At 47.7% G+C, this 18,018-nt stretch overlaps 1 protein-coding gene across 2 annotated transcripts in view; it reads right to left on the reverse strand.

Moving 5' to 3' along the window:
- Positions 1-442: 442 nt before the first annotated feature.
- Positions 443-18,018, reverse strand: part of Nab2 (Nuclear polyadenosine RNA-binding 2) — a 148,371-nt gene continuing 130,795 nt past the window's right edge. For both annotated transcript variants that reach the window (XM_075890831.1, XM_037420191.2), the window contains 2 exons: positions 9,013-9,077; positions 443-646 (listed from right to left, as the gene is read on the reverse strand). In XM_075890831.1, coding sequence (XP_075746946.1) covers positions 9,062-9,077 — 16 coding nt within the window. In that variant the 3' untranslated portion in view covers positions 443-646; positions 9,013-9,061. The remainder of the gene's footprint in view (positions 647-9,012; positions 9,078-18,018) is intronic.

Here is an 18,018-nt window from a genome sequence, read left to right on the forward strand (position 1 = left end):
GAAATACAGTCACACCAATCTCGCATGAGCTTATTTTTCTATAGATCCATATAGAGGACGAATATCACAGTTAACATGCTGTTTCCTTGGCCGTCTTTTAGAGAGGAAAAGGCGCTTGTAAATTGCTCTCCTTGCTCTTTTGTTCACAGGCACAGATTGAGTGGAGAGAAATGGTGGAAGAATACCAAGGTCTCAAACTAATTTGGATCTTTCAGAGCAGCAGTGTCACATTAGGGTATGGGGGTGAGTATATTAAGAGCAGTCCAGTGAGCACTTGCATTTAGTTGGGGACACTTTGACAAAGTTGCAAAGTTATTCCCACAATACATTGAAAATTCAAACAGCATACGATGTTGGTTACAGTGCCACTCTGAACCACTGTAAAGCACCTGGGACACAAACGTGCCCCCCCCCCCCCCAAGTCAACAAGCCAAAAACAGAATTCAGGTGTTCAAATTCTTTTTTTTTCTTATATGTATGTTTTCCTTTTTTTTTTCAGCGTTTTATTTACAAATAATGAGGCAAAAAAGACTACTAGGCACGGTAGTAAGAGCCACTACGGAAATAACATTTGTGCAGATGTCGCGGCAAGTACGTCGATGTAGATGAAGATGGCGCTCAGTTGTGAGAGGCTACGTGGCGGAACCTGCGAAGAAATTTAAAAGAATAAATCAAGTTTGGTCAACTATGTCAGAAGTGTAAAAAACGAACGCACTTCTTGCAATTAAACCAATAATCTTAGAGCAGTATCCACAACTTAGAAGCATGGCTTAATAATTTCAAAGCGACCAGGAGTGGGCTTTACAAGCACTCGTCATTTTGAACATCAGAAATTTATGCACCGCAATCATCACTGTTAGTGTGTACAAGTCGGATTATGAACTACATGCAACACCGACAATGTGCTCCTTCATTTGACTATTCACTGGCGTACCACCATAAAAACCTAACGCCAGTTAAGAAGCTGTGTGCCCGAATCCCTTTTCACACACTATTGTTTTCACAACATTGCTATTCGATATACAGGGTGCCCTAGGTAACCTTAGCCAGAGTTTAAAAATATGCCGAGACGCAGTCACGATGCGACCAAATGCATGTTGCTCACAGTTGCCTGGAGCTAGTCAGACAATATTTTGTGTTCTAAGATATTGTTTAATTCGAACTGTTTAATTAACTAACTTTTGAAAGAACAAAGATGGATAAAAATTTCAGTGAGAAAGTTGTAGTTTGGTTTGCAAAACATCCAATTAGACAGTTTTGAACTTCATATCTGCCAAGTATTTGCATGTTTCCGGTAATTACAAATGCCCACAAGATACAAAAAAATACCACGTGACAAACCCGCTTGCACTAGTGTGCACACCGATTCTGGTGCTCCATAACGTTTCGCATACGAACGATATGCTTCCCTCGCACTGGTTCATGCCCCGCCACGGTGGTCTAGTGGCTAAGGTACTCAACTACTTACCCGCAGGTCGCAAAATTAAATCCCGGCTGCAGCGGCTGCATTTTCGATGCAGGCGGAAATGCTGTAGGCCGGTGTACTCAGATTTGGGTGTTTGTTAAAGAACCCCAGGTGGTCGAAATTTCCGGAGCCCTCCACTACGGCATCTCTCATAATCATATGGCGGTTTCGGAACGCTAAACACCACATATAAATCAATCAAATGGCAATGGTTCATGACAGCGATCAGCAGTCACAGTGGTTATCGTTCTTGTGGCCGATAGCAAAACATGTTCATCCCAAAGCTACCACCATCGTTGCGGCCCTGTCGAGACAGCACAATGGGGCAAATGCTATGATCGTCATCTATTACATCTATTACCTAGGTGATGCACGTTCTAGGTTGCTTAGGTCACACTAAAATGTTTCTACTTTGATTCTTGGCGCAGAGGCTCGATTGGACTCACAGACAGTCACAGGCATGACACGGATGTCCAAACTGCAGAGACCCGATCATGCGCTGAAACCGACTGTTCACGTCTCTCATAGATCGTTGCTATTTCCATCCTCTAGTATTCTCTCGTACATAATCAGGGCCTTCGGCTTACTGCGATAGCTTGCAGCCATTCGTTGCACTGACTGCTGCCCTTTTCATGTTCAGTGAGCCAGGGGTGAGTGGTGGCACTTACCAGATTTTCGTGGCACATAACTCTTTATCATGACAGTTTTTTTTTGGTATGGAGTGAACAAAAACAATTTTCTAAACAGCTCCACTGTTGATAATCAGGACTGATTATATATATTTCAAAAACAGAGGACTAAACAATTTTGCCTGGAAGTTGACCATCATGTGGTATGCCTAGCAGAAAGGCTAAGGTGTGTTTGCAAAATAAGTTTACGGTGCCAATCTATTCTATTCTAATCTATCTATTTCACACTTTGCTGGTATCATCGTCACCCATCACAAGACTCCAACTAACATTGCTAAGCGGTGTTCGTGACAGGTGTTGAACGTATTCATGAGAGCTTGGGCAATCACTAAAATGCCTGATAATAGTACTGGCTGGCATTAAATCTATTTTGGACATAGCGGTGGCGATTTAACCACTTGAGCAAAACATAATACACAAACCAGGTTCTCAGATTGCCCGACTTTCCAGACGATTTCGCGGTACCAATTAAGGCCAAAGATGTGGAGGTTCACTACCTTCTGGAAGTTTAAATAGTTCAAATAACAGAATTCCAAAGTGAATTAAATTATTAGCGAACAGTCCTAGAAAAATATTTGAATATTTTCACGCTGCTAATTATAAGTATGCACACCAATAGTTAGAAAATATGAAGTTTCCCTCACTATATTGCCAAGTGCAGTTGTTTTGCCATTTTATGTAACAGGTCAAAGAAAGGACAGAAATGTCATAACACATGACCACTGTCTCGTGCAAACTGTACGCGAATGTCTAGTAACGTTCCAGATCATTTCAGAAACTTCCAATTGGCTTGAGCACGTAAATGTGAACAGTTGAGTTCACTCCGGACCTAACGCAGTCACCAGCCGCACGTATAAATGTTGACAGAACTTATTGTGGATCACATGAGTCGATGGCTGACAGATGTTCTTGCTACTATTGGTGCATAGAATTCATTACTTGTATGTTGACTTTTCCTTTGCCAGGCACAAGTTTGGCCAAATAAAGAGTTCCATATTTCCCGGTCTTGCTTGGCCTTTGTTACTGTCACAACCATGTAACAATATTGCCGCCAGCACGTAGTGGGTTGGCAGCAAGAGCGGCTCTAAATCTGGAGGAAAAAAGAAGATCGCGTTCTTCTTTGCTCGAGAGCCAGCCACGACTGACGCATCATCCTAGTGCTAGCTACCTGGTGGTTTAATAAATCCCCCAGTACTTGTGACTCATCGTGACAAACTGGTGGAGGTGCTGGGTAGTCTCACGGATGCTGCAGACCTCCCCAGGAAGCCGCGATACGAGTCCAGTGCCAGTCAATACTCCCGTGCATCGGACCAGCCGCCGAATCAGGGGATTGCCTCCGGAAGCCGACGATACTACTCCCACCACGTCGACAAACACGACCAGCGCTTCGGTGCAAACCTCGGCAACCGGCACGGGAAGCACTACGTCGAACCGCTACACGTTGGAAAGCCCACGCGCACCGGCGACGTTCCATGGCTCGGAGCACGAAGACGTTGAGGACTGGTTGGCGGATTTCGAGCGCGTAGCCACCTGAAATCAGTGGGACGACGCGGCGAAACTGGGTCGTGTCTAATTCTATCTCGAAGACGGGGCACGTACGTGGTATAAAACCGAGAGGAACAGCTGACGACGTGGCTCGAATTCTCTCGTAGACTTCTGCAGACGTATGCCAGTGCTGATCGCCAAGAACGAGCTGAACGAGCTATTCTGGCCCGCGTCCAGCTGCCAAACGAAACTGTGACCACGTTCGTCGAAGACATGACGCGCCTCTTCCGACGGGCCGATTCAAGAATGACGGAAGACAAGAAGTTGCGTCACTTGATGCGCGGTATCAAGGACCAGCTTTTTGCCGGCCTCGTGCGAAGTCCTCCGAAGACGGTCGCGGAGTTCTTGTCCGAGGCCGTGACAATGGAAAAAATGCTGCAGCAGCGATCCAACCAATACGACAGGCAAGTCAGTGGCATGTCTACTGCCGACATTTTCACCGCCACTAGAACCAACAACGACTGTCTACGTGAACTCATCCGTGATATAGTACGTGAAGAGTTACAAAAGGCTGGTGTAACACCTCATCCTACAGTCAACTCTATTGCAACTGTGATCAAGGATGAGCTGCACCAGGCCCTCCGGGACACCTTGCCTCATGATACAGCTGTGCCAGCTCCTGCTGAATACCGCCGTGAGACAACCTACGCGAAAGCCTTGAAACGCCCTGCTGCAACGCCGCCATTATTCGTCCATCCTGTTCCTGCTGTTTCACTACAGTCAGCGCAGCACATACCGTACTACGAAGGCACGTACACGCCACCTCCGTTGGCCTTTGTCCCTGGTGCTTCTGTCGCCCATCGTTCAGTGCAACCAGTTCAGTACATCGACGATCGGCGCACGTCTCCTCGAAAGTCTGATGTTTGGCGCACACCTGATCGCCGGCCTCTGTGCTTTCAATGCGGAGAAGCTGGTCACTTGTACCGCCAGTGCCCATATCGCCGTCTTGGGCTTCGCGGCTTCTCTGCGTACTCACCGCCACCCCGTTACGGCCAGAGACCGCGCAACATCGAAAACTACCTCTCCCAGCAGCATGCACCACCATCTGCCGGGCGCCAGTCGCGCTTGCCATCACCGAGGCGATTTTCATCAACGCCCCAGCGGTATTCTACCACACGGTCTCCCTGCCCCCGCCGGTAAAACTAGCCAAAGCAACCTCTGGGGGCGGGGTCGCTGAACGTCGAAGCGCTGAAGACCTCCTATTGACGCAGAACTGTACAGAAACCGGTCCGACATCACATACTGCTGCAAAGGATGGCCGACTTTCACTCGACATAGCAGTGACAATTGATGGTTGTGCAGTTAATGCGTTAGTGGACACCGGCGCAGACTATTCCATACTGAGCGGGAAACTGACAACGCAGCTGAAGAAAGTCATCACGCCGTGGCATAACTCGCAGATTCGGACAGCTGGCGGCCACGTCGTTACTCCACTGGGTGCCTGCACAACTAGAGTACAGATTTAAGGGTACACATTCGTAGCAAGCTGCCTTGTTCTACGCGAATGTTCCCGTGACGTCATTCTGGGAGTTGACTTTCTACAAGAAAATGGAGCTATCATTGATCTGCAAGAGTGCCGCGTCACGTTCTCAGCCCAGCGAGCAATCAACGTGCAGGATGGTGGAAGGCGTGTCGACGTACTCCGTATTTCTGAACAGAGTGTGACGCTTCCTCCACGAACAAGTGTTCTAGTCGACGTAACATGCTGTGGTTTGGGCGATGGCGATGTGGTGGCTGAGACAAATTTAGAACACCTCCTGCAGCAAGGCATTTGTGTAGCTAGAAGTGTAATACACCTTCGTGATGGTCGATCTGAATTGCTCGTAACCAACTTTAGCAACGAGCATCGACATCTTTTCCGTGGCACTTCGATAGCGTTTGCCCACGAAGTAGCAAACGTCACTAACTGTTTCACGTCCGAAATAGTGGATACCGCCGACACGTCAATGAGTAATATTGACATCAATCCTGATCTGTCCACCATTAACCAGACTGCACTACGAGCGCTCTTGTTCGAGTTCAGGTCTTGCTTCGCAACTTGCTCAAAGATCCGCCAGACGTCCATCACTCAACACAGGATCACCACGTACGAGGACGCACGTCCGATACACCAGAACCCCTACCGCGTGTCGGCCAAAGAACGTGAAGCAATACGTACGCAAGCCACCGAGATGCTTGACGATGGCGTTGTTGAACCATCTAACAGCCCGTGGTCATCTCCAGTCGTACTTGTCAAAAAGAAGGACGGGTCGCTACGCTTCTGCGTCGACTACCGAAAGCTTAACAACGTGACGAAAAAGGATGTGTATCCGCTGCCACGTATCGAGGATTCGCTGGATAGACTTCGTCGCGCCCATTATTTCACTTCTCTCGATCTCAAAAGCGGGTATTGGCAAATCGAAGTAGATCAGCGAGACCGTGAGAAAACAGCCTTTGTGACTCCAGACGGCCTATACCAATTTCGAGTGCTCCCTTTTGGCTTGTGTTCAGCACCGGCAACTTTCCAGCGAATGATGGACACTGTCCTCACAGGGCTCAAGTGGCAGACTTGTCTTGTCTACCTTGATGATGTGGTGGTCTTCTCTACCACGTTTGAGCAGCACCTTCACCGCCTGCGCAACGTGCTGGAGGCTATCCGATCGGCGGAACTCACACTAAAGCCACAGAAGTGCCACTTCGGCTATAAAGAACTAAAATTTCTTGGACATGTAGTTAGCGCCGAAGGAATCCGTCCCGATCCGGACAAGCTTGCCGCTGTTGCCGAATTACCAGCTCCTGTCGATAAGAAAGCCGTCCGGCGCTTCCTTGGTTTGTGCGCCTACTATCGCCGATTCATTCATGGCTTTTCACAGATAGCAGAACCTCTGACTCGTCTCACAAGGGACGACACGCCGTTTGTCTGGGAAAACGAGCAACAAGCAGCTTTTGATGAGCTGCGGCAGCGCATGCAATCAGCGCCCGTTCTCGCTCATTTCGACGATGATGCTGACACGGAAGTCCATACCGACGCTAGTAACATTGGGCTCGGTGCAGTGCTCGTTCAGCGTCAAGAGGACATCGAAAGAGTGATAGCCTACGCCAGCCGCTTTCTATCCCGTGCCGAGGCAAATTATTCCACAACGGAGAAAGAGTGCCTCGCAGTCGTGTGGGCAATCACCAAGTTCCGCCCGTACCTTTATGGTCGTCCCTTCAAGATAGTGACGGACCATCACGCGCTCTGTTGGTTGGCAAGCCTGCGTGACCCTTCAGGTCGGCTAGCACGGTGGAGTTTGCGGCTGCAGGAATTTGATGTCACCATCGTCCATAAGTACAGCCGTAAGCATGAAGACGCTGACACACTGTCACGCGCACCCCTTCATGTCCTCAGTCAGGAAGCAGAGGAAGACGAAGGCTTTCTGGGCGCCGTTAGTGCATCAGACTTGAGCAAACGACAGCGAGATGATGCAGAGATTCGTCCAATCAGTGATCTTTTAGAGGGCCAGGGCGCAATCATACCACATCATTTATCCCGCTCGTTGACGTCGTTCTGCCTACGAGATGGTGTGCTGTACAAGAAGAACGCTCGTTCGAACAATCGTGCTTACCTCCTGGTGGTTCCTCGAGACATGCGAGACGACGTCCTCTTCGCTTGCCATGACGAACCCACATCCGGTCATCTGGGCTACTCAAGGACACTTGCCAGAGTGAGCGAGAGGTACTATTGGCCAGGACTTTCAGCAAGCGTAAAGAAGTACGTAAAGAGCTGTCGGGAATGTCAGCGCCGAAAGCAACCATCTGTTAAGCCAGCTGGTTTGCTTCAGCCCATTGAAGCACCCTGCACGCCGTTCGACCAAGTCGGCATGGACATTCTCGGGCCTAGTCCTATGTCTGCGGACAGCAACAAATGGGTGATCGTCGCGACCGACTATTTGACACGCTACGCTGAAACCCAGGCGATCCCACGAGCCACGGCTTCTGAGGTAGCACAATTTTTCATGCGCCACATCGTGTTACGACACGGTGCTCCTTCCAGTGTAATAACGGACAGAGGGACGGCATTCACGGCGCAGCTTACGGACGAAGTTTTCAAACTGAGCAACACCAGACACCGAAGGACAACTGCGTACCACCCGCAAACCAACGGACTTACTGAACGACTGAATAAGACCCTCGCAGACATGATCTCAATGTACATCGACGTACAGCACAAAACATGGGACCGGATCTTGCCTTACGTGACCTTCGCGTATAATACCGCCGTGCAAGAGACCACGCGATTCACGCCATTTCGGCTTCTCTACGGCCGCGAAGTGCAGACCATGCTAGACTCAATGCTACTGTGTCAGGACGAAGACAAGTTGGCAACAGACGCCGAAGAATTCGCAGAGCGTGCCGAGGAAGCCCGGCAGCTCGCGCGACTGCACATCGGCCAGCAACAGCAGGCAGACGCACGACGCTATAATACCCGCCACAGAGAAGTGTTTTACAGCCCCGGAGATCAAGTTTGGGTGTGGACGCCCGTCCGCCGCCGTGGCCTTAGTGAAAAGTTGCCGAGCCGGTACTTTGGCCCATATAAAGTGTTACGCCGCGTCAGTGACGTGAACTACGAAGTGGTTCCGGACTCAACACCCCATGCACGGAGCAGGACACGGCTGAGGCCGGACGTCGTTCATGTGTTGCGCATGAAGCCATTTATTGCGCGTTGTTCGTAACTTTTCCTTTACCGTACAGCGTTTTTTGTGTTTTTTGTTTATTTTGTGAACTTACTTTCTCGTTCGTTGACGTTTCCTATGTTGGCACGCTCTTCAATTTTTACTTTCACTTCATCCGAATTTCCATTTTTTTTTCACGTGCCTAAGTAGTAGCATCGCGGTGCTGCTATGTACTTTCCTTTCCTCTTTTTGGTACTTGTTGTTTTTTTCTTTTCGGAAGGGGGGATAATGCCGCCAGCACGTAGTGGGTTGGCAGCAAGAGCGGCTCTAAATCTGGAGGAAAAAAGAAGATTGCGTTCTTCTTTGCTCGAGAGCCAGCCACGACTGACGCATCGTCCTAGTGCTAGCTACCTGGTGGTTTAATAAATCCCCCAGTACTTGTGACTCATCGTGACAATATAATAGCTTATACCTGCATTTGTTTATCAAGGATCTACTGAAGTACAATTCATAACACCTACGGTGCTAGACCTTTTTTTTTGTAATTTTTGCGAGAACCCTTTTGGACTACATGACAAATTCTTTCCACACAATCTTGCTTGCAAGTTTATCAGGAAATACCCAAGGTCTTTTGATCTCGTTAACAACAACTGGTAACAGTGGTAAAAGTGAAGCCACTCACCGTGGTGCAGCACGATTGCAGGTTACCGCAGGTTACCGTGACTCATGCTTCAGGCAGCTGTCTCCCTGCGCAGTGCAAAGCAGAGAAAGGCCAGAAAAAATAAGTGTTTGTCCTTTTTTTTTCGTTCTGAACATCTGCAATGAAGGTTTAGGTGCAGCTGCATAGCTCCAGGCATATTCTACACTTCTGGAAGACTACAGTATTTTATGTACACATAACTTCTATGGCCAGCTGGTCACTGAAGATGGCACTGATATCGTGCTAAATGAAATGTATCATGCCACTGTGAAACATTAATGCCAAACTTTGCCCACTGCTTTTAAATCAATGTGTGCAGCTTTAGCTACTTAACTACCAAATATAATTTGCAAAGGTTTTGACATGCGAAAAATTGGCAGTGTATTTATGTGCTTCGCTGCAAATAGCATTGAAAATATGATAGTGTTTTGGCAACCCTACTACACGAGTCCTGGTCTCATCCGTGGCCACCCATGATCCCGTTCTCGTAGCATTTCCACCCTGGCATAATAAATACAATGGAGGTTTGTTTGAACCAATTTTTTTCTCCACATTATTACTGCTGGCATGTCATGTATTTGTGTATTCAAAACATGTCAGCAATGTTTTGGCTTCATGTGGTATGTATAGCAGGGTAGTTTCCAAAGACGAACCATTTGTGCAACATGAATGTATTCAGTGATCCCACTGGGGACTGCCGATTTGGAGCAATATTTGGAGCAGACAAATTTCAGTTTTGGAGCACTTTAGAGCAGTAAAACATTAGTTTTAGAGCACTTTGGAGCAACAAAATTTTAGTTTTGAAGCATGTTGGAGCAAGTAATCTTGCGATTAGGTCCACCTTGAAGCACTATAATTTTACTTTTGGGGCAGGTAATCTTGCACTTAAGAGGATTTTGGAGCAGTAAAATTTTAGTTCTGTAGCAGGTAATCTTACAATTCGGAGCACTTCGGCATAGGTATGCCGCCAAACGTCGTTATAATGAAGTTGAAGGGGAGTTGTAATTAAATAAACCTGGATATAATGAAAATGATGAATTCCCAGGAAAATTTGTTATAAAGAGGATTTTGTTATATGCAGGTTCGGTATGAAAATTCGAAAAATAACACACACAAATTAAACGAAAGGGGGGACTGAAGGCAGAGCTAACCCAAAAAACTTATTATTGCAATAGAAATTGTATGGACGCTCTCGGCAGATTTTGTCGCCGCCACCATGTTTTGTAACTAGTCCAAATTGATAACATGCCCCCGCACATCGTAAATTCACGAGCGGGTAAAAGGGAGGGGGGGATTGCTCGAGTAGCAGTAATGAACTTGGATTTCTATGGCGGTCACGATCACTGGGGCACTTGCTATCTCGGCGAGTATCAGTGCAATTTCAACATGAAGGGACTGTGTGAAAAGAGCACATCTCCTAGGAGCAACCGTACTTGCTCACACCAGCGTTTTGTAGGTGTTCCGTGACATCAGATCCAAAAGAGTTGGCTGCCAGTCTTATTTCTTATGGGCATTACAATTTCTTGCTATCACATTGCATTCAGCGCGCCGCCGTGTTGCCAAAACTAACTGACTAATCACGAAAGCTACCAGCCTGCGAACTCGCAGCGCGGCGCAGGACGGAAGCGCGTGGCTAGTTGACCTCTGAAAATCGGTCGTCGTCGTCCGTAGTCTGAGAGAGTTTCCATCAGCGCCTAATCTGACATCTCCTTGGTGGTGACAACACGGTTGCCCGAAATTAAGAAAAGTTACAGTTTCGGCGCAAGGGCGAAGCAATGAATGCGTAACAACAACTTGGAATGTAACGCTAAGAACGGCAAGCAGATCAAAACGTGCAGCACGCTGCTCACATACAAATGATGCACGAAAACAACATACACAGGACGAGAGCGAACCAACAATGTTGACTGTTCAACACTTAACGCACTGTTTAAACAAAATCGAGACACGAGACATAATCATAGGTACAGATATGAGCGCAAACTAACAAGTACCCCAGTTGTTACTTCGCTGTGCTAGAAAAGCACAGCAAAGTGCTTTTCTAGCGAGTGTTTTTGTAAACAGCGCCTGTAAAGCGAGCAAAGTGATCATTGTGCGCCTGGCAGCTATACTCAATCGTACCGCCCGAAGCCGAAGGTGCGCGATTCTCCCTACCGACGGATTAGCCTGCGCACAAGCTCGGGCATTCTTTTTGTTTTCCCTTTCTTCAGTTCTTATCTATAAAGATACATATAAACATACAGTGAATGATGACGTCGACAGCGGCCCAGCCGCTACTCCATATAATCGAAAAAAAAAGCAAAAGATGAACGTTGTTGGGGGCCACACCATGCGCGCGCAGTGAAACCATGCATGCGCGCAGGGCATTGAAAACGAAGAGCGAATAACACAGATATGGATACTGCAGAAAACTGTTCGGTAAAACCCCTCCATATGCAGCGTGGCCCCACATATGTGTCAATAACTAAAAGTGTGGCACTGACAATACAAAAAAGTAGTTTTCTTTTTAGGGAGAGTTGGGGGGGGTTGGCACACCAGCGCATGTGCTTGTGGCGGTGAGAGCTGTGGCAACGCCGGCTCGTAGGGTGCAGGCCGGCCTCGCGCTTGCTCTCGCCTGGTGCGCCGTGCGCGCCACCACCACTTCGCACTTCGTCGGCGCAGGGGCAACCGCAAAAGATGCATGCTCATATCAAAATGCCCAAATGCGGAGCACATTTCCTAGATTGTCCATGGGGAAAATTCATTACATAAAGGTTGTCTCTCTCTGTTACTTTGTTAAATAGAGGTTGCCAATACATGTACTTCTATGAAGCAACAATGAGGAATGGAAAAACTTTGTTTTATCAAGAAATTCGTTATTTGGAGGTTTATTATAAGCAAGGTAAACTGCACTTTGTTATAACCATTAGTTCGTTATAGCCATTATCCATTTCTACTGACAATTAGCCAGCAAGAGAGAATGTACTCAGTACCGAATATCACAACAGCCCACCTCGTAGAAAAGAACGGCCGTTGGAAGGCAAAAAAGTAGCGAAATAATAAAGAACAATACAGCTTTAATTCCACCAAATTCGGCACACCAGTTGGAAGGTCACTTCGATGAAAATAGCCCATATTAGACATTTACCAACTCTTCTTCACGTGGATGACTGCTTTTTAAGCTGCAGCAGCTATTCCAAGTTCGTCTTTGTGATAATTGCAAGCACCAAAAAAGCATCACAGCAAGTCTGTCGCATCCAGCACTTGCGCAGGCATTGGTACGTCGGGTTCGCTAACAGTAGGCTCCGGCGTGTTCACACATTCGTCACTGTCGTCATGCACATCCGTCACCGCGCGTACTATTTCCGCATCTGACAACTCTTCCGTTGTCACCGCGTCAGCAACAACACCGACTTACGCGCAGAAAGTTAAAGGGACCTAAAACACTTTTTCAAGTAACCATGGAATGAATTCGCTGGAAGAGTTTATTGCCTCAAGAATTCAACGCCACAAAAATTTTTATAATCTGTCCAGTGCGAGTAGAGTTACGAATGTTTGTCACATGCTGCACCCGACGAAAGCCCTGGAAGCTAAGCAAGGAGGGATGGCAGGGCCAGAAAACCTCACTCATGCACACTTCGCGACCTTGAGCACTTTTTTTCGTTTTTTTTTCTTCGAATGCACAATTTTTCAGTGTGATCGCGCGCACGCGTGGACAAGTAGTGGCCTCCCGCGGCGATATCTGTAACGAGCGAGCACGCCATGTTCAAATCAGCCAATGACTGATAGATGGGTAATTTACATGTGATTTTCGGGCATATAACGTGATTTGTCGAGAGAAGAGAAAGCAACTTTTAGCTGACTTTGTTAATTTATTGTGATTTTCAGGCCGCATGCTATGCTATAATATTTGGCTCGCGTGTTGTCGGGGGCCTCTACTACCGATTGGCAGCATTTTCTGACCATGCTCAAAAAGTGTTGCAGGGCTCCTTTAAGCACAATGCGGCGTCAAGGAGAGCATCCCATGACCCTTGGGCCTGGTTGCCCGTGAAACCCTCACTGGCGATGACACCATCGAAATCTTCGACTACTTTTTTTTTTTTTCGACGCGGGACTCAACGGCTTTCAACACTGCCAATGTTCTGCCAATGTTCTGCTTTGCAAATGTTCTGCTCAATTGTTATGTTTTTGAGCTGTCGGGCGGAAAAACTAATAGAGGTGGTGTTGCTCTTCCATTGTGAATGACAAGGAACATAGCCGCAATCTCCACCGTCCCAGAGTGGAGATGAAGGGGAGAAAGAAGTCAGACGCGGGGGCGGGTCAGTGAGTTCACAGGAGAGGGGAGGCCAGCTGATATGCACGCTCGCGCGAGTTCAGGAGGAAAGAGGAGGCAGGCAGACACAGCCACGCGCGTGTTGGAAGGCCGTTCCCGGCAAGTGCAAGGCGCGACTTATAAATAAATGAATCCGTGATGATACGTAAACCGTCGCATGCTATAAGATATTGAATTGACGTACGCCAAAATTATCAGTAAATGCTCGTTGTGGACAAAGAGTGGTTTATTATATCCATTGTGAGGAAACTTTCACTTCCTTAAAATGAGGTTTTAAATACATCGGCGTCTATGAAAACTTCAAGGTGAATTACAATTGCTTTGTTATTTCCATTTGTTCATGATATCCTACTTCGCTACAACGAGGCTCTACTTAACACCAAGCAGCGTGAGAAATGAACATGAGCTCTACCACAACTTGACAGTGGTGCTACTAAACAAGAAATCAAGTGCACACGTGTGCACTTGATTGGATGCCCTGGATATCGTCGTTATATAGAATTCTAACTTCGATGGTAGTTTGAGGTCCTTGGAACGCGAAAATGTGGTCATCAAACCGGTACTTGAGGCCGTTTGCGGTCTCTCGGCCTTTTTATTTTTCAAAATAAACAATATGTCGTGCTTGTTGCATGTTGGTTTTGTTCCTACTTGTAAAACCGTATTTACGTGCGTAATGAGCGCACTCCCATAATAAACCCACCCTCAACTTCAGCCGTCAAAATTTGGACTTTTTTCCCTGCATAATAAACATACCACCTATATTCATACATATATATATTTATATATATATATATACATATATTTATCTGTGCACGACACGTACTCCATCTTCTTTATCTCTGTGCGCCACAGCGGGGTTCATGAATGGGAGTGTAGAGACATCGCAGCTGATAAGCACACAGCGAGCGAGAGCAAGCGAAGGTTACGAATCTGCTTGCGCGAACCGAAGATCGCTTCCTGCAAATACAAAACTTTAAGGCCCAACGATGTGCATGCTATTTTTGAGCGACGACGATAGGATTTGCTGTTTTGAAGGGTCATTCGTTGCTATCGCTTCTCAGGTTTCTGGAAAACCAGAAAAAAAAAAATCGTTTGTCACCCAGAAAATATCCTTGACGATTTCGACAATATGGTAGCACCCCCGATAGGAAGCCAAAGTAACGCATGGTGGCACTGTGGCTCCGGACAAGCAGCGCCATCTTGGGTAGAAAAGTAGAAATCAGGGATGTAGATGGCACGTTTTACCTTCGCTCCAATGTGCAGCCGCTTGCTTACGTGCTCATGCAGAGAGCGCTTGCTGCGTTTCGAGTCATCTCACAATGTACCGCCTGCAGTGCGGCTTCAAAAAGATCTCTGAGCAAGACAAGCACTTCCGAGAAGCGAATCCAACAAAAGGAGTGAAGCTCGTTGGTCAAGTTTATGATGTGGAGAAGACAGCGGAAGAGGAGGATGCCTGAGAAACTGCGAAATGCATTTCTCGGGTCCTCCCTGATAATACCATGTACAACGTATGCCTCGAGATAAGTCTCATTCTGCCGACCTGAAGCCGCGTACACTATCGATGTGCTGTGTTGATGCTTATGAAAAACATATAATTGTTGTTTTGATGTGGTATCTAGCAGTAGCAGTCGTGTACTGTTGTCACAGGTCCTGTTAATTTGGGAGGCAATCGCCGGGCTAATTCCAAGGGACGAAGTATCGGCCCCCCGAACCGCACTGCGAAAGCGTGGACAATTTAGAAGTGGTCCTTTTTGGTGCGCCAGCGGACACCGGCTGTGGCCCAAAGAACAAGTCAGAGCCGAGAGTTGATAAACAAAACAAAATTATATTCTCAATAATGGCAGATCGAAAACAATACACAAGTATGCACACTCCACAATAGTTGAGTACAATATGTCACCAATCAAACAACGTACTACACAGTACAATCAGCCACACTCGAAACAACGGACATAGACAACAATACGCACTACAATGGAGTCGCATGCATTGAACAATCAAGACACTTAAAGACTACAGAGATAGAAAACCTATTCAGTCCAAAGTTCTTGGAACAAAAGTCTGGATGATACTCTTCCAAGAATCACTCACTCAAAGTCCACAGCATTGTTGTCATTCTGCTGCCCCCGAAGTTTCTCTTCCAGGAAACCTCTGTCGTTCCGCTGCCCCCGAAGCTTCCCTTCCGGGAAACCTCACGTCTTCACTTGGCCGCTCTCCAAGCTTCAAACTTCTTCGCCGGAAACACGTCGGCTTCACACTTGCAGCTGTTGCCACGCGTCTTCGCTCGATAGCGGTAGACACACGCTCTTGCCTGTAGCTCGAGCCTTCACCCCTCAGGTGGAAATCCTCTTCTTCTCCTGCTTTGTCACTACGGACAAAGCCTTCGCCGACTACACGGCGGAATACCCTAGGCGCTCTGGCGCTAACTTCTGTCTTCTCCTGATCTCCCATCTCGGCTGCTCGATTAAATACCTTCCGCACGAGAATCCAGAAAGTTCTCATCATTTTGTCGGCGCCATACGCAGCGAAGGCTGGGGAGAGGGCGAGACGGTTCGAAGGCCGTCCGCGACGAATGACACAACCCGGCATCACCACGCCCCTTTCCATCGAGAATCTTCTAGGGCCTGCTCGGCCGCCGATGTGGGGTGAGGAGGTTCGTCGGCGAACCTACGCTTCCGAGGGGAGAGGGACACGTGCCCGGGGAGTCTTTGGATGCTTGTTTTCTTTTTTTTTTATCGTTGACCTCGCGGCGTCACTCCGGCGTTTCGTCGAGAAAATTCGGCGGCGCGCCCTTTTTTGAGCGCTCGTTTTGTGACAACTGTCATGTGCAAACGTTTGCGGCGTGCTGTAAAAATAAATAAAAACTGAAGTTATACGGTCACGGTATAAAATGTCCAAGAAGTTTTAGAGTCATGTCCCCCTTGCTGCACATGACCCGCTGCAACGCCGCGAAGCAGCAAGCTAAGTTTAACCACAGCGGGTCTAGTTGAAGTGCTCGCCTTCTTTTTTTTTTTTTTTACGGCTCTCGTGTCATGCTCGCTCTATCTTTCGCGAAGGCGGCTGTGTTCCCGGCTGTGACTAGACGGGAAACTGATACAGCTTTACACGTGGAGAGCGTCACTTGGTGTTTTCTGCATTGTTGTGGCAGCCCACAACACAATACTTCGGATCTCGCCAACGCTGCCGTGAGGCCGCTACTTCCATTGCAGAAAGGCAACTTCGCACAGCAAGCGTCTCGTTTTAGCGTGCATAGCTGATGGGTCGGCACCCATGTTCCCCGCTGGGGCTTCAGAACGCGTTGAGCACGTGTTGCACGCGCTCCCGTTTCGGCGAAACACACTCACTTGCTTGCAACCTTTCCCGCGTCTCTCCTCAACTGTTCCGGAGCTCGCTGCCAGGGCCAGGCGCGGCGTTGTCATCGCTCTGCAAACTTGAACTTCGGTTCCCTATACTCACCTCGCTTGTTTGCCGCGCGTACGGAAACTTCTCATGTGGAAGTGAGGTGGCGGTCGTATTTTGTAGTTAATCTTGTTATGGACGGTTTGTTCTGATGTCACGGGGGTAGCTTGCTGCAATGTTCGTTACTTGCTACAATGGCAACGCGTCGTCGTGCGAGGTTGCCGCAAAGTTGGCAAAGTGCAACGTAGCGCACGCCTCTGAGCGCCCCTCGAGATCATAGCAAATACCACTGTTGCGGTTAAACGATTGCGAGAAAGGATAACCGCAAAACGCTTTCATGGCCTGCGTGGGCGGCGTGGAAACAGCTTGCAGAAGATAGTGCCATCAACAACCGAAGATGAGTAAAGTGCAACAAAGAACATGTTTCTAAACAGTCTATGCGTCTGCGAAAAGCTAAGTGACCTAACTTTTTTTTTTGCATTACAGCATATTTTGTTCATGCCGAGAAAGTTTTCATAAAATCTGCCCCACATAATGAACACACCCCCAACTTCCTATATTTCAAGAAAAAAAAGTGTGTTCATTATACGAGTAAATACGGTATTCTTTGCTGCAACCAGGTTTCATCTGCAAACGGGTTTCGTTTGCGATTAGAGTACATATATTGTAACGAGTGCAAGAGAAGAAATGTCAAAAACTAGTTTATTATGGGTGAACTTGTGCCCTGAAAATTATGTGCGAAAAGATGGAAAAGTCCGCTAGAGCGTTCCAAAACAAAAACTGTTCATCTGCCAACGCACCTTCTTCTTCGCAGCTCCAACCCACACTGACTCGTGCCTGTGAACAAGAGGCATGAGTCGTGCGGCCCCAAGCAAGAGTGCGCACAAGACTGTGGATGCTGATTCTTCATAATGTCGGATATTATAAACAGTCTTTGTGGCATTAGTCCCCCTTTGAAGTACGCATCGGCCCGATGCGCGATGGAGGGAGGCAAACAGAGAAAGGGAGCATTTTCATTCCTTTTCATACTAGGGCTTCATACGAATGACGTGAACGACTTCTGCGCTGTTTTGCCGCTTTGAACGGATGTGTCCATCGGCAATGACTGCGTAGTTTAGGTCACTAATTCCTCGGAGAACCTTATAGGGGCCAAAGTATCGACAAAGAACCTTTTCTGATAGGCCACGGCATCGGAGTGGTGTCCATATCCACACTCGCTCGCCTGGGTTGTACTGAACTTTTCTGCGGTGCAGGTTGTAGTGGCTTGCGTCCTTAAT

This window comes from Rhipicephalus microplus, chromosome 3, assembly GCF_043290135.1.
Source record: "Rhipicephalus microplus isolate Deutch F79 chromosome 3, USDA_Rmic, whole genome shotgun sequence".
NCBI lineage: Eukaryota > Metazoa > Arthropoda > Arachnida > Ixodida > Ixodidae > Rhipicephalus > Rhipicephalus microplus.